This window comes from Macadamia integrifolia, unplaced genomic scaffold (assembly GCF_013358625.1).
Source record: "Macadamia integrifolia cultivar HAES 741 unplaced genomic scaffold, SCU_Mint_v3 scaffold_260A, whole genome shotgun sequence".
Taxonomy (NCBI): Eukaryota; Viridiplantae; Streptophyta; class Magnoliopsida; order Proteales; family Proteaceae; genus Macadamia; species Macadamia integrifolia.
Genome location: NW_024870658.1, coordinates 93,084 through 111,114, shown reverse-complemented (window position 1 = coordinate 111,114; position 18,031 = coordinate 93,084). Strand labels below are relative to the sequence as shown.

General features: G+C 37.2%; 1 protein-coding gene across 2 annotated transcripts in view; it reads left to right on the top strand.

Annotated features, from left to right (window-relative positions):
* Positions 1–1,137, top strand: part of LOC122071548 (probable ATP-dependent RNA helicase ddx5) — a 28,237-nt gene extending 27,100 nt beyond the window's left edge. Inside the window, exons 6-7 of one of the 2 annotated variants that reach the window (XM_042635918.1) lie at positions 155–321; positions 574–1,137. In XM_042635918.1, the coding sequence (XP_042491852.1) occupies positions 155–321; positions 574–850 (444 nt within the window). In that variant the 3' untranslated portion in view covers positions 851–1,137. Of the gene's footprint in view, positions 1–154; positions 322–567 lie in introns of both variants that reach the window. The other variant, XM_042635917.1, reaches the window with a different exon arrangement.
* The last annotated feature ends 16,894 nt before the right edge of the window (positions 1,138–18,031 follow it).

Here is an 18,031-nt window from a genome sequence, read left to right as displayed (position 1 = left end):
CCTGCAGGAGTAAGAGTCCGGGTCTTGACGCCTTGTCCTACGAACTGAGCTTCATATTATTTGATGAGGAGAACTTGATTATTTCTGTCTTCACTGGTGCCATGAAATAGCAGTTCCATTAACCCTACTTTTCTTGTTTTAATGATTTTTGCAGGGCATTAAAATTTTAGATCAAGCATGCAGTATGCACTCATTGCTACAGAAGGTCCTATTTATAGTAGAAACAGATAGCACTGCCCAGATGTTACTTACTACTGTGAAGGCCAAGGGCTATCCTGTTTTGAAGGACTCAATTAGTGACGGTTCACAAGTAGCTAACAGGTAATCATCTGATCTTTGTATCTCATTTCTATTGCTACTGTTGGATTCCTTGATTTTGACTAGTTTGTTTTTGCAATCTCCACTCGTTGGAAAACCAATTCCAACATATTGGTTTTCCAATATACAGGCTGAAAAGGGGAAAAAACCCTTGGCCTAACAAATTAAATTCTGCGTTCTTTTGTTTGAATGCTACAGTAGTGTGAAATGTATGCTTGAAAATCATTTATTTATTGCAAATGCTTGCAGTGACAGGAGTACATTGATCTCAGTCACTGATAAGGAGCACCTTTGGGCAACAGATATAGGGGAATTTGATGTCATCATAGTTATTGATTTCTTTTCATCAATGGATGACTACATTAAGATCCTCACAAGGATGGCGCGCCACACAGTCAATGGCATATTGCATAGCTTCTTCAGCTCGGAAAACACACCACTTGCCAAACCATTGATCGAGCTACTTGAACGGTGTGATCAGACAGTGCCCATTGCTCTTATGAGACTTGTGTGCCCCGAATTCGTAATTTGAACATCGAAGTATATTCACTCCTATTGCCTCCATTTTTTGTTCTCTATGTTCATTTCTTCAAAATTTTGGTTATAGTTGTTTCTGGTGTTCCTAAATGAACAGGAGATGTTTATGCACAATTTTTGAAAATTGCATAATTATGGAACAATCTTGGCACTAAACAAATCTTGAAAGGACCTGATGTAACTAAGTTCATTTGGTTCATGAGACAGTATAGGAACTTGTAATAGTTGGAATGAGCAAGGAATGACAGGAAGAAATGAATACATTGACGAGTTTAATCTTCAGTGTTCCTTAGATGTACATTTGCAATTAAGCAGGCTTCTGAATGTATTGCCCTGCTTTGGAACTCTCAGATTTTGGCCTTCTGAATGGGGTTTTGAGTCGGTATTTTTAAAGTCTGAACGCAAGCAGCATTTGGGAACAAAACATGGCTGCTGTGGCTGCAACCCCTGGTACCAGCCAGGGGAATAGAATTCGCAGGGGTAGGGGTGGAAAAATTCACCCTAGGTAGGTATTTTTAAACCTACCCCTGGGATTCCATTGCCTTGAATGTTACCATAGGGTTGCAACTACTTGGCCGCAACCCCGGCAACAGCGAAATTTTTTCCAGCATTTGCTCCTACACGGGGTTCCCTAGATGCATTAACAATTTTCTACTTGATTATTTAAGCAGGAATCCAGGTTAGATAAATAGTTGTCATGTCCAATGAAGAGTGTTGGATTACAGTGAAGAAATCTTCTAGACAAGAAGGTACTTCAGCAGCACAGCAATAATCTACACAGGGAGGATTGCCATTAAAAGATGACAAAAAATTCCTAGCAAAGGAATGACTCAAAAAATGCTTCAGGACTGCCAAAGTCAAGAATATGAAGAGCTATCGTATGGCCAGATTCTTAAAATACAAAATGCTTTGAGATTAGAGAATCTTCGTCTCCTTAAAAGATCTGAAGCTAGACAAGTTTCAGACTATTACAATCCAAATGTTCCAGAAGAATATTACAAAGGACATAATGGAGCATGGAGCATGGAAGGCAAATATTCTTGAGAAGAAAAAACTTTTCAACATATGGAAAGATTAGCAGATATGCTAGCCCTCCATGATGCCAAGCAGAAGTAATTCAAAAATTCACAAAACTTGTTACTCAAATTGTTTGTCAGACAAATTGGGAAGAAAAGTTCACTTTTGAGATTAATAATTTTTTTGAAATTTTTGAATATCTCGATAGACAATCGGAAAATCATATTGAAAAAAAAAAAAAAAATTTGTTGGAAATTGATAGACAATTAAGCTGATCATCAAGCATATTTATAATTTTGCCAGAGATTCCCTGATAGACTGCAAATTTATCCAGCACATTTGGAATCCCACCAACGTTAAGGCGTCTCATCAAGATTCTAGTTGTAAATATTTTCACGTGAAAGTATTATTCACGGAGCATTATTCACAGTTTACAATTAATGTAATTTTACCTTTTACCCATTAATTTTTGACTTTTTACTTGTAATAGTTTACGCTCCTTAAGTCCATAAAAGGGAATGAACCCTTCCATAGAAAGAAAATCTATTGAGATGAACGGATTACACTCAAGTTGTCTAGAACCATAGGTCTAGACTATGGTTCTAGACAAACAAGGATCGGAAATAGGCCAAACAGTCCTATCTGTAATCGACTGAGCCCTCCTTGCAAGGGTATTATCGGCTATAACATTAGCCTCCCTTGGAATATAGAAAAATTGACAGTCATCAAAGAAAGAACTAAGATATCAAATATCTTCAATAACTGGCCACACCGTAAGGTCTGGACTCTTAGTAGAATCCTACAAATAAGAGATCAGTTGTTGATTGTCGCTTTGCACTTGAACTTTGTAGAAACCTTCTGAGATTGTCTCCATAAGCCGTTCCCTGATTGCAATAGCTTCTCCTACCAAAATGGTAGAGAACCTAACAGGGTTCGAGATGGCCACCCTAGGATGACCTAGTTGGTCGGTCCCGTTAGAGATAGCCAATACCTCCTCGTTCTCGGGGGAGGTTGAGAGAAGCATCACAACTTAATCTATAAAAATCTAGTGGTGGAGATGTCAAGGCCGAAGTCGGCATAGCCGGTGTATTTGTGCTTACCTCTTGCTGGGTACTGACAGCCGAAGTATACTCTGACCATGCCCTATGTGCTGTAACAACGACCTCCATTGGCGACCAAACCTTCTTTGCAAATATGAGATCATTCCTAGCCTTCCAAATATACCATGCAATGAATGTACATTGTGAGACCACCTCCCTTGCAACCTTCTTTCCATATGATTTGAGAGCTGCCCAGCCGTAGATCCAATTGTAAATATGATCGTTGTTGCATGTTGTAACCACATATGTTAAGCTGCTACCATGCCAGACCGCTCGTGCAAAGGGACAATGGAGAAGTATATGCGATACCGATTCCGATTCTTCCCCACATCTTTGGCAATTCTGATCCACAGGTATTTGTCTTTGGGTCATTGCCGAAGCTGAAGCTAAGCCATTTGCGCAAGCTCTCCATAGAAAATTCTTTATCTTTGGTAAGGTATTGCAATTCCAAATGGCTTCCCAAATATCCATTGGAATCTCTCTCCATCGATGACTCATTGACGAGGATGGACGCTCCAACTCCTCCACTGTCCACTTGTTACAAAGATAATGGTATGCAGTCTTTACTGTGAAAAGCCCTTGTTTTGATGGCCCCCAAACTTGCTTGTCTAGAGTCTCAAATAAACTTAATTGAAGTTGGTATATGGCAGCCCTACCAGAATGATGTATATATCGATCAATTAGCACCCTATTCCAGTAGCGATTCTGATGATCAATAAGGTCAAAGACTTGAGTAAAGGGGCATTCCTCAAGTGGTGGGTGCTGTACTTTATAGCATGGCAAATTGGGTAGCCAATTATCATTACAAATATGCATACTCTCACTTGTACCAATCTGCCATAGTGATTCAGATTTTAGCACCTCTTTACCCACCATTATGCTCCTCCATGCCCACGATGGGGTAGCACCCAATCTTGCATTCAAGAAATCACAATTTGGGTAATATATTGATTTCATGAATTTCGCCCATGATGTATCAGGATCAGACTAAAGCTTCCATGCAACTTTTGCTAACAATGCTCTATTATGGAGTGCTGGATCACAAAAACCCAATCCACCTTCTCTTTGGAATGACATAACCGAAGCCACGAAATTCAATGAACCTTGTTCTTATCAAAACCATCGCCCCCAGTAAAATTTAGTAGTCGCCTTCTTAAGTTGATTGTGATGTGTGACCGGTAGCTTAAAATGAGATGCTGAATAATTAGTAAGAGAGAAGGCTACTGATTTAAGCATTACTTCTTTTCCTGCATGAGAAAGGAAACGAGTCTTCCAACCACTTAGGTGTTGGTTAGCCTTAACAGTAAGGTCTCGGAAGAGGGCTGCCTTAGACATAACAAAAGAGGTTGGTAATCCCAGATATTTGTTAGGTCACTTACCGTAAGGTATCTTAAGTATCAAAGAGAACCAACGCTTGAAATGCACATGTACATTTGGGCAGAAAGAGAGAGACAACTTCTTTAAGTTAATTGCTTGGCCACTTGCCTTGCAATTTGTCTTTAGACAGTTTCAGATGGCATATCTCATCTAGTTTCATTTGAGAGAAAACTAAGCAGTCATCAACAAATAGAAGATGTGTTATTGGAACTAACAGATTGCGTACCCGGATACCTCTTAGGAGACCAAATTCCTCAAATAGTGAAATCACACTGCTTAGAGCTTGAAAGCATAGGATGAATAGTGCTGGGGAGAGAGGGTCTCCTTGGTGAATGCCTCTGGTTGGAATGATTGTTCCACGAACTGCTCCATTGATCAATAGCTTGTATGTGACCGTACGTAGACAAGACAACCATATTAACCCAATGGGAAAAAAAGCCGTATTGTAGTAGAACCTTCTCAATAAACTCCCATTCCACCCTATCGTACGCCTTCTTTATGTCCAGCTTCAATTCAAGAAACATCTGCTTTCCTTTCTTCTTTTTATTGATATAATTAAAAACCTCATGTGCAGTGTAGATGTTATCTGAAATTGAATGCACTGGGATAAAAGCTGATTGAGCGGGTGATACGAGCAATTCCATAACATCTTTTAACCTGGAAGCCATGACCTTCGTGATAATCTTAACCACCACCGCACATAGGCTAATGGGTCTATATTGATCTGCATTCTCAGGATTAGTACACTTAGGAATAAGGCACAGAAGAGTATCATTACAATGTAAAGGAAGTGAATCAGTAATAAAGAAATTATAAACAAAAGAGTACACATCCTCCTTGGTAAAGTCCCAAAATCTTTGGAAGAAAGCAGGGGGCAGACTGTCTGGACCAGGAGCTTTCAAAGGGGCCATCGCCTTAAGAGCCAATTCTATCTCCTCAATAGTAGGAACAACACATAACCGATCATTCATTTCCTCTGTTACCTTTGGTTGAATGGTATTCAGAACAAAAGCTAAGGCATCAGGATCAACCCCTTCAGACTGAAAAATCTGAGTGTAATAATCATTCATAATCTGATAGATCTGATCATCTGATTAGGTCCAGGTGTCATTTTCCATCTTCAATCAAAGAATTCTGTTGTTGCCTCGTCGCAAAATGGTAGACAAGTGGAAGAATCTTGTATTCCTATCACCTTGTTATAGCCACCGGCTCCTTGATTTGTCTCCATAATTCTTCTTCCCTTTCCAATTCCTCATTGAGTCTAGGAGATAAGTCATGTTCCATTTCTTGGTTGTCATTTGTGATAGGACCTCTTTGAATCACATCCTACTTCCTCTCTAGGTTCTTGATTTTTGTCTGCATATATGTCCAAAGACCTCTTTATTCCATTTCCTGAAAACTAGCTTACAATTCTCCATTCTTTGGAATAGAGGAGGACATTCTGTATGAATGACAGGAGGAGACCAAGCAGATATAGCAGTTTGCTTGCAATCAGGATGATGGAACCACATGGACTCAAACCGGAACAGATGATGACCTTTGAATCTTCCCCCCTCAGAGTCAATGACTAGTGGGCAATGGTCCGAATAGATAGAAGATCTAATATATACTGTTGCATCAGGAAAGATAGTCCGCCATGGTTGGTTCGCTAGAGCTCTGTCAAGCTTTATTCGGATATTTGCTCATCACAATTCCAGCTGATTATCTTCATGATTGCCCGTGGAGCTGCCTCTCCCCAGCCTCCACAGGAATTGGAGTTTAAAAACTCCAATGAAATAGAATCAGATATGGCCCCTTCTTGCTGATCTTGATCATTATTCTCTAATCGTGGCCTCTTAAGTTTCTTACGTAATGGGGTACAATCCTGCATCATATGTGGACCAGGTAAATAGGTTGGGTCACTATGGACGTTTGATTCAGATGTGTCCATGTAAGAATTGTGATGAGCTGGAAGGACTGAGGGTATGATGGAAGGATGTGATTGGTGTGTAGGAGGTGAATTGATGGGTGGTGTGTGGTTAAGGTGTGCAGGAGGTGATAGTGGTGGATTTGTAGTGAAAGTTGGACCATACATGTTGCCTGTGAAAGCTGGGTAGGTAGAGGCATTAGAGAAACCATGTGCCTTGCAGTGCTCGATCATTCTCTGCATTAAATAATGACACAAAACGTTTGCTCTCATGAGTCACCGTGCCACAATAGTAGCAGAACGTTGGTAGTCTTTCAAATTTTACTGCCACCATGGTTTGACAACCAGACGATCGATTAATCTTAATACGTCGACGAAGGGTTTGGTGATATCAACCGAGACCCGACACCTGAGGAATTGAACTCGTGCTCTAAATTGGACACTTTGAAATATCATTGCTTGGAGAGGGAGTTCAACCTTAGCAGCCAAAAAACTAGCTATGTCCAACCGTAGGAGTACTGGAGGTAAATCATGAAATTGCACCCAGAAAGTAATATGGCTGAATGCCCAGTCCTCCTTGGAGTTCCATTTATCCATGACAATAATATTGCCACCCACTTACCAAGGACCTTCATTCATAACATTAACAACATCCATAGGATGTGAGAATTGAAAAAGATAGCGATCACCTTGGAAGGGAATTACCTCAACTGGGTACTGCGCATTCCATGCTTTTTGGAGGGCATTTGTAACTGCTTGATGTCTATAAGGTTTGCATTGGATCACTTGTCCAACCAGGTAATGCTCACGCTGTTGGGGAAGGGGGCCCTCAAAGCCATCATCCAAGGAAAGTGAATCTTCCTCATCACTTGGATACAACTGAAGAGACTTCTCCAGAGTTCCACCTTCTCTCTTTAGCTAAGTAGGTAGGCTCTACTTGCTTTTCTCCCCTTCACTTGTAAGAGTCTCCTCTCTAGTGTCAGTTCCAAGTGTCCAACATATTATGGTGTATGCCATGTAAGTGTTGTACAGTAATGTGAGCTAATATGTTATAAAATGGTTCTGTCTTCGTGGATTTAAAAATAATAATTAATTGATGGTTAGTTATTAGTGTCACAAGTGTATTCTGACAATTTTCATCTTTTATTTATGGCAAAATGGTCGTGGTACGTGCAAAACAATAGGAGTGCGGAACGTATGGAGCCTAGACAGTTACAACTCTGTTTAATATTATTAATATTTAAATAAATAAATAATAAAAATCCCAATATAAGTGGACTCCTCCTTTGATTCCAAATCTCGATCTTCTCTCTCTCTCCTTGCTTCTTCTTCAAGGTCGTTCCTTCTTTCTTCTTCGTTTTTCAGTGCTCTCCAGTTTAAATGAAGTTTTGTTTGCCAATCTCACTGAAGATTTGCATCCATGATAAATTCTCATAGGTTAATAATATCTACCCAGGAAGTAATAATAAAATCCTAGATATTCAAGAGCTTTGTTTACTTTATAAATTCAAATTTGTCCTCTGCCATACATGCAAGCTTTATTGTCCAAATCCCTTCTCTGATGATTAATATGTAAACATGGTATTTGGATATGTGTGGCCAAGTCTCTCATATGCTCAATGCCTGAAAATAGTTATATTGATTTTTTTCTTACCTCATACTATTTTGAGAGCGAAGCAAGAGAGAGAGAGAGAGAGAGAGAGAGAGAGAGAGAGAAGAGAGATTTCCCAGCAGAATCGAAGAAGGAGTCCGCTTATATTGGATTTTTATAAAAAAAATATTAGACAAGTTAAGTAACCACGTCCGTCATCTCTCCACCCTAAAATCTAGGAATAAGTTACAATTTAAAAACTAATAGATGGTTTAGATTAATCTAATATTAAATGGACAGTTAATATTAAAAGAAAGTGAAAATAAGATTGCAATACGTACGTACTGCTACCACTCGCCCTTTATTTATTTATTTATTAATGTAAACCTACAGTTCTTCCTAAAAGCAGGGAATGTGCAGTAATGGTTAGAGTAATGGTATACAAGCATGGATATACACGAGATGCATATCAATAACCTAGGGTATTTGATTGAATTAAACTCTAAAATTTGACACAAGGCTAATCTAGAACATTTTTTCTATCCAAGAATTGAAATGGACAAATCATCTGTCCACGTGACAAAATAGGTGTGAGATTGAAAAGTAACAAAACCTAGCGACAATAATATTTCACCTCAATTAATTAATTAAAGTGCCATGGTAAACAATAAAATGTGAGGATTTGGATTAGAAGAATGATAATTGCAGCATTTTGAATGCGAATTTTAGTGATTCTTTGCTAAATTGGCATCATCACTATTCACTACAAGTACTAGTCCAATAGAAACAAGAACCAACTTCATTAACACAATGAGTGCTGTGGAGAACAAAATAAGGTTGTCCATTCACTTGTGGCCCAAGAGTTTATGTTTAAGAACTATATAAGAACCAATTCTGGATCATCCTATAGTCACCGAAGCTATTATAATTCAACAAACTAGGAATTGGATTTTTAAGGGCCACGCTTGGTCAAACGACGAGGTACAAATGCTACGACCTGGTGATCAAGTGATTGAAACAGCCTCTCGATATTCTCGGGATAAAATGTATAGTTCTCGTCTCCGCGGACCTCGCACATGTAGAAGCCTCATGCATTGAGTATGCCTTTTTTTTTTTTTTAATCAGGAATTGGATTTTTAGGCCAGGTTCAAGCTGATCTCCTGATGCTGGCCGATCAATTGCAATTTGCAAGCATATATAATGGCAGACTGAACCCTGCATATGGATCATTGATTCTACTGGGCCTATCTCTTTTGGCCTAATTGGGTCCATTTTTAGCATGTACTGTTCAAAATGGGCTCCGATTATTTGTTCCTACCCAATGCTAATAAATGTTTACTAATTTTTCAATCCCCTTATAAATGATATTTGATATTAATGACTCATGGAAATGAGGCTACATGATCGTTTTTATCTTAATTGATATTTGATGCATATATAAAATAGTTTAACTATAACCCGTCAATCTTTTTGCATGAATTCTTGCGTTCGTTCTTACTTAGTATCCCCATGTAACCGACCCCATTAAGTTGAAATAAGATTTTGGTTGTTGTTGTATATAAAATAGTTTAGCGACTAATTTAAGTAATGATGATTTTTGCACTTCGTTTTAGAAATAATGATATAGAAAGTGATAGACACAAATATGCATGTATGTTTTTTTTTTTTTTTTTGTTAAAAGGTGTTAGGGCCAGCTTACGCACACCTCGACTAATCCTCGGGGAGACTAGCACAGCAATCCACCGCCATGATCTCCACTTAAATCGCAAACTTACGCACACCTCGACTAATCCTCGGGGAGACTAGCACAGCAATCCACCGCCATGATCTCCACTTAAATCGCAAATACACAGATGGGGAATCGAACCTAAGACCGTGCGCCTAATCCACACAATCCCCAGTTTGTCTTAACCATCTGGGCAACCCACGGGTAGGTATAGAATAAATAAGAAAATACACACACACTCACACAATGCGTACGACAGGGTTCGATCCCACGACCTCCTCCCCTGTGTGCTGGCTCCACAAGCCGAAGCTACCACCACTAGGCTATCCTAATGTTCGTGAATATGCATATATGTGTGTGTAAAAGAAAGCATAAAAATGTTGAATGTACACATACACACAAAATCCTCAATTTTTTTATATTTGTTTATAGGTAGAGGAAAAAAAATGTTTTTGGCTCCACTTTTCTTTCATAAAGAAAATATCATGCCAATGCTTCTTGTGTTTATATATCTCCTCCAACATAAAGATGGCATTTCATAGAGTGGGAGGAGGGCAAGAGACACATGAGAGGGTACACTAGCATGCATACAAACACACGCACGCATACTCTCTCTCTCTCTCTCTCTCTCTCTCTCTCTCTCTCTCTCTCAATCCATATTGATATATTTCGGATAAGTTGCAGGTGAATCTTGTTGGGATAGGCAATATTTTGTTCTCTTTCGTAAGCAATCACAAAATGTGCACAATACGCAAAACAGTGTAGACCCATAGAATTGTGTACAATTGACCCAAAAATAATAATTATAAATAGAAACTACAAGCATGCACACTAGAGACAAAAGATTTGCGTGATTTAATAAAACTGCATAGGTTCACGGAGTGATATCCTATCTTTCACTAAGAAGAAAAGAAGAGATATAATAAGATCCTTTTAGTTTTATTCCAAACGCAAGTACCTTGTGCATTCTTCTTCCTTCCTCTTTCTCACTTGGTCACTCAGTCACTCTCTCTATACTTTGGTGTCTCTCCGCTGCCCACTTTTCCCTCTCATCTCTTGGTAAACACTTCTCTCATTTTATAGACTCATCTTCTACTCATTGGAAAACTCCATTCTTTTGGAGATTTCACCGATTTGAAAGATTTCACTCACTTGGAAGATTCCACCTATTTGAAGATTTGACCCACTTGGAAGCTATACAACTTCTACTCTCTTGAAAGCTTCCACCTTCTTTCACTCTCTTGGGAGATTCTTCCGTTTCCCATTAAAAGACTCTAAAGGACAACCCAAATAACTCGCTAACGCAAACCAACCAGCTGGTCTAGATAAAAGACACAAACCGAACACATCCTAGAGATGAACTTTAAATGATTAAAAATAATACAGTAAACGAACTAATATATATAAAAAGAATAAAAACTTGCCTAAATAGTCACTCATCCATGTTAACTTGTGATTCAATGTTTTATATATCTATTGATTACTTTACACATTTATATTTTCTTTTCAGTTACAAATATTTAGGGTAAAAGAACGATCCCTAGTTGTGTGATCCTGTGCCTAAACACAAAAGGTGAAGAAATGATACCATTTATATATAAATCTAAGGGGGTTCTGCATGCTACCAGTGTGTAATTTCAAGCATTGAAGATAGTATTACGGGGAATCACTAAAATAAAAGATGCATATAAGACATGTTACAGAGGGTTACTACAGTAATCTGAGTCTTAAAAGGGGTGTCTATATGTAATTTTAAATTTTAGCTTACAATATACAAATATTATACCCATAAATATATTCTTGCTAGAAGTTTTACCAATCATCAAGGAAATAGGTCATCTTCCTAATGACATGTCTCAGAAGTTGATTCACATAGAATGCACTATCAAGTAGTGTTATTGTGCCCTTCTACATGCATTTTGCCAAAAGACCATTTAAGAACTCTTACAAGCAAAATTAGTTAAATAGTTGACCTTGAAGGGTCTCTCTCAATCCTACTATATATTCTAAACCTCTCTACTTTTTTTTTTTTTTTTGGTGCAACTAAACCTCTCTACTTAATGGTAATTAATAGATAAAGGCTTCACTTGCCTTATCCTGTAAATAGAAAAAGTTGCAGTACTACCTTTTGTCACAATATAATTTCATGAAGAATCCTTCAGTCACCCACCAATATCATTATTAATGTTTCCTTGTACGAAACTGGTATTACTTGACTGTCAGCCTTTATGTTTCCTGATTTCAGTTGGAATTATTATACAACTTTGATTTGGTGATAATTTGATCCAAATTGGCCAGGAGCATCACTTTTACCTTGCCCTAAGTTCCCTTTTTTATATGAATAACAAAGATACAACTATTTTCCTATTGGGAAGAATGCATAATCATGAGGAATAAATGAAGTAAATAATCACACACAACACGAGGAATTTATCGTAATTCTACACAAAGGTTTACATCAATTCTAGAGAATCAATAATTTTTCACTATACCAGAAAAACTCTCAACATTACTCCTCACTTCACAATGCGATCTCCTTTTGTTTATATTTAGGATTTTCTCACAGAGATAATATATGGGAACCTTAAAAACCCTAATTCTATACAATTGTAATTTTACCCGTTCATGTAATGAACCGAAAACTCAGGTCAATAATAATTATATAGACCCATAGAGTACAAGACACATTGATCAACTCCAACAATTTGTTTTCTGGTTAGAATCAATATTGAAGTCAAAAAGCAACTAATGAATTAGAGAGAGCAACTACTGAACTAAAATAAGGAAAGATTGCCTTGGAAGAAAGAACAATATTGATGAGGACATAAGAGTAGCTAACTAGGTATATAAAAGAAAGAAAGTCTATTAAAGTTAAGCTTACGTGATCATCATATGCTTATTTTATGGATTGGTTTTGCATTCTAAAAGCTGGTGTTGAATTTGAAACCTAAGCAGCAATATAAATACATAGTGATAAAGGGTACCTCATTAAGAAGCTAAGAGTCAATAGGGGAAAGTTATACACCAGTGTGACGTCCATTGTGGAATCTAAGGTCAGTGAATGGTAGTTTGAAGAGATTGAAAATGACCCACCACCACCTTTTCTCTCTCTTCCAAGCACCCCCCCCCCCAATTGTTAGGAATTGATGGAAGATATCATAACAAATATAGCATCTCCATTTGAAGTCTAATCTTGCTTCCAATTATAATGGAAATCATTAATAGAATCATCAAAAGAATAACATGTCAGAGCTACAGAGAGAGAGAGAAGATAATTTGATGGGCTTTGGTTAGTTCAAATAGAATACTATACATGGGCCAACTTGAGGGTACTTGGAGTTGTTAGGAGGTAACATAACAAGCTCTAATAATACAGAGCTGCTGCCTTACGAAATTAAAACTTTTTAAAGAAAAGATAACCAATATTAATTAGTACCTACTTTAGCTCGCATACACATTTGTCTGTTTGCATGGGTAGTTCAAATTAGGGTTTCCAAAGACTGGACTGAATCTGGACATGATTATAGCCACGTGCTAGAACGAAAATCAAGAAACACGAAGAAAATAAATTAACAGATTGTTTCACACACCAATATGATGCATTATATTCACCGGTGAAATTGAAAATAATTTACTATATGATGGCAAAAAAGATACAATGGAGATCTCTTATCAAGAATACCCAAAAGTTAGTAAAAACTCTCAATTAAAACCCTAATATGAAAAATCTCCAAATCAGTTTATTTTTCTTTCTTGTACAACAAGACAATAAAACATACAAATAATCCTCCATGTCAGATAGGGATGTCAATCGGTATGGTTTTTGGTATTCGGTTTGGTTTCGATATGGTACCGAAACTTAATACTAGATGTCGATACCATACCATATCGTTAACATTTTCAAGTTTGCAATACCAATACCGATACCAAACCTACTCGGTACTGTTTTGGTACGGTTCGGTTTTGATAGACAAACGGTTTTAATTTAACTCACTTTAAATGGGTTCTATCCCCCAAAAATAAATAACTTTGGGTTTCTCCATTTTCGAATTCTGGTTTTGAGTTTATGACGTTTTGGGCCTTTTGGCTTCTACCCAAAAAAAAAAGTTTTGACGTTTTGGTAGTTTCTCAAGAAGGGTCGGTATTCGGTTTGGTTTGGTATACCAAATGGTCAATACCAATACCAAGCCAAACCAAAAAAGATTCTAGTTTCCGATACCAAAACCGTATCAAAATAACTTTGGTTCGATTTGGTACGGTTTTAAATGGTGGGTTTTGATATCGGTTTTTGATACCGGTATCAAATTGACACCCTTAAATTGTCAGATTGATCCATTAGGTTGTATCACTCTCGCACCCAAAAAAGAGACCCATAATGGATTCCACGACCTTGGATCGATCTGATACAATCATAGACCTCACAAAAATTTTCATTTAAACTGCGACAAAAAAATGTCAAAACAGAACAATCTTCAAAACAGGTGTAATTTGGTAGAAATTTCAAGTCACATAATAAAGTTATTTAATTTTCACTGTCAAATCATTAGTTAGAATTGGAAAATATTACATTCAATTGGCATATTTTGTTATTTAAATCTAGGGACCGACCATGGAAACTTAAACTTGTGGTCTCACTCATCAATCGACTTTTAAAACCTTGGGAGAAATGGAAATGTTTTGTCCAAGTGGGGGAAATGTTGTAATTTTCTTTGGTTCAAGTGACAATTGTAATTTCAGCATGTGCCATGAAGGTTAAGGGAGACATTATGGTCAACCTTGGGATTTAAGTTAGATGGGATTTGGAAGTGAGGTATGGTGTCTGCTGGCTGTCTAAGAGAGAGAGAGAGAGAGAGGCAATAGATATTTAATTATAGGTGAAAGATGAAAGCTCCGGGGGGACTATGTTAATCATTGAACTCTCCCCCTTTTACTTGGGCATTAGGAGCAAGGTCGATGGACCATCATTTCCATGTTTTGCTTTGGCTTTGCAAGGCTTGGGGGATTGGAGCCCACCCTACCGACGGAGAGAAGAATGGCTAAACAAAGCGTTTTATGTTTTATTACCATGGAAAAAAAACAGAAAAATAAGAAAAAGAATGGTCCTTAGTGAGTCGTCCACACTCCACGAAAGAGACAAATAATAGTGTCAAGACCCACAAAAGGTTTGATCCTATTGATTTCAAAAGAGAATCGATGTGGATTGAAATGATCTTGGTTTCTTTCACCTTGTAACATGGTTTTAAGTATTGATATTGTATCGACCATATCGTATCGGTATTGGTTGAGATCGATCATCGATTCTTGACTGATCTGGATTGGTTACCCTTATCGTTTTATGCGTAAAATGTTAAAAAAAAATTATTTTTTCTTAAAAACGAGGGTAAAAATGATCAATACGCACCGATCCTCTTCGATCTGGATTGGTATCAATAAAAATCAATACCAATACCGATATCGAGAACTAAATACATACCTTGTAAACTAATTTATGAGGTTGATTTCTTCAAAGTTTGTATTTGATAAATTATGTCAAGACTGAAAAAAAATATTGGACGCTCATGGGAATCCTAAATAATATCCTCTTTGACACACGAATGGTGGTTTCTCCAAAAAAATAAAGCTTGCACTAAAACATCCGTTTTAGCTAAGCAATCAGCCACTGGATTCATCTCTCTAAAATAATGAGTAATTTTTCAATTAATGAAATTGATCTATGCTCCATACAATCAACCACAGCTGAAGAATTACATTCTATCCATAGATAATCCAAGCCTTTATCCTTGGAAAAATTGAGGCAAAAGAAGAAGGCTGAAAATTCAAAAAAGAAGTTACTTCTGATTCCAAGATAATTTGAGACGCTGCCCACATAATTTCCAAATGAATTCTTGAAGATACCAACCACACTTGCATTACCCCGGGTTGACAAAAATAATAACCATCTATATTGAGTTTTGTCCACCCACTCCAAGGCTTTTTCCATACTTCAATAATCATCATTGGAGGAGAACCAGGAAAGAAACACCAATCCAACTTGAAAGAATAAGCTCCTCCACTGATCTGATAGATCTTGACATGACAGCTAGCATCCCTAATCTCTCTCATCATTACATCAGAGACTAGTTTTGTTCTTCTATCTTTTCCTTCGTATATTCTCATATTTCTCTCCTCCCAAAGAGACTTGGGATTAAACAAAATCTGCCAATCATATATTCTTTAGGGGGACAACCATTGCCTTCTTTTCCACCATTCAAACAACTCTGAAATAGACTTTGGGTAGCACCTTATATAATCAATAACGTAGTGCCATATTTTTTCTTGAATAAGAACAGTCCATGAAAATATGGAAAAGTCCTAAAGTAATGTATATGTCTATTTCACAAGTTCATTAGGTATAGAAGCTTTAGATTGGATTTTAGATTTTTATTTTTTTTAATGTGTTCATTCATTAATCAGTTTGCTACATATCATGCATTTGATAGTCATACTATTAAAATGACAAATAATGTAAAAATTAAGATTGCTAAGATCTCTACGGATTGTGCAAATTTAACTGGGGTGAGGCGTGTGTTGAATCTAGGGAATAATCTAAATTCATTGGAACATTGGATTCAAGAAGTTTCAGATGATCATCTGATGATTAAGAATCTGTATAGATTTGTAGGGATTATTGAAATAAGTAGAACTACTGTTGAAACTCAGGTAATAGGTACAAGTGAATGACGAAGGTTGTAGACAGTTCAGGCTGTAAAAACATGCAGGTCTCTTTCATTTTGGATCAAGTGAGTGGAAATTATCTCTTCGATGAGGTTTCAAATGATAAGAGAGGAGGAGTCATGACATTGTGCAACAACAATGAGTTGTACAGGACGCTCCGGGTGGAGTGTGGGTCATGTTGGTTTGGGTATGGTTGATGGTAAGGTCATTCTGACATGGGGTATGGGCCATGCCAGTTGGGTATGGCAGATAGGTAGAGACAATGACGGAGGTATCAAATTTGACATCAAAACTAGTCTTCTTCAAGGTGGCTTACAGAATCCAAGTCTAGCTAGGTGGAGATTATTGGATTTTATGTCTTGTATTATTTAGTGATCTATAAAATTATTACTGGGCTTGTATATGTTTTAGTAGGGTTTGAATCCATTACATGTGCACGGATGAAATTATAATTGTGTGAAGATTAGAATTTCTAGGGTTCTCTATATTTTGTCTTTGTGAGGGTAAATCCTAGACATAAGCAACAAAGATTCATATTGTGAGGTGGAGAGTGGTATAAATAGCTTTTCTCGCTCAATGAAAAATCTTTGATTTACTCAGATGGATATAGATATTCACACCATACCTCATTAAAATTTTCACGATATTATCCTTCCTGTCTTTAGGAAGGATCTGAACCATTTATTCTCTACTTTTATCATCTTTTGTTACTTTATTTGGTCTCATAGGAATAAGATTATGTTTACTAAGCAAAAACTTAACCCTTGTCTAATTCTCAAACCTGCCCTGTGGTGGGCTAACCTACGGCCAACCAAATTTCGCTCTCTGCAGGAAAAGGTACATACTCCCTTAACTAACTCTTTTCCTTGTGCCTTACCACATTTGGACTTCACAATCATAATCTGTGCTATAATCACAAATCCAATAATCATTGGACGGGTTGTGTGCTTTATTACTAATGGTAAATGCCACTTAATAATGACTGACTACTTAATGATAGGAAACATTTATGAAGGAACCATAAGAGCTTTACTTTCGGGGACAAAAGATACAATTGAACGGAAATGGATAGTGAAGAAAGTATGGAGCAACTCGAATGCTCTGAACACCCTAACTTTTGACTTAACTACCACCTCTTGGCCTTGAAGTGTTGCCCTTTTTATTTTTGGATGTGTATAAAACCATGCAACACCTAATTTTTTGTTTTAAACCCACCAACGAGATATTAGTTGCTTTGGCCACACTGGCTTACCTAATCATGCATAACAAAAAACCAATTGTATTAGATAATCCAAACGGTTGTACCTTGGATACTCTTTATTTCTTAAGCTACTTCTCCTTTCTTCTGATAAAAAAAAATCACGATATATATAATTATTTATATGATTTCTTCCTCATGGTTATGTATATTCATCCCCACCACTCATCTCCTCTAATGATGGAGGTATCAAAACTGACATCAACACCAGTCTTCCTCAAGGTGGCTTACAGAAACCAAGTCTAGCCCTGAATATTATTGGATTTTATATCTTATATTATTTAGTGATCTATATAATTGTTATTGAATTTGTATATGTTTCAGTAGGGATTGGATCCATTACATGTACATGGATGAAATTATAATTATGTGAAGATCAGAGTTCTTAGGGCTCTCTGTATATTGTCTTTGTGGGGGTAAACCCCAGACATAAGCAACAAAGATTCATATTGTGAGGTGAAGATTGTTATAGATTGTTTTTTTTTTT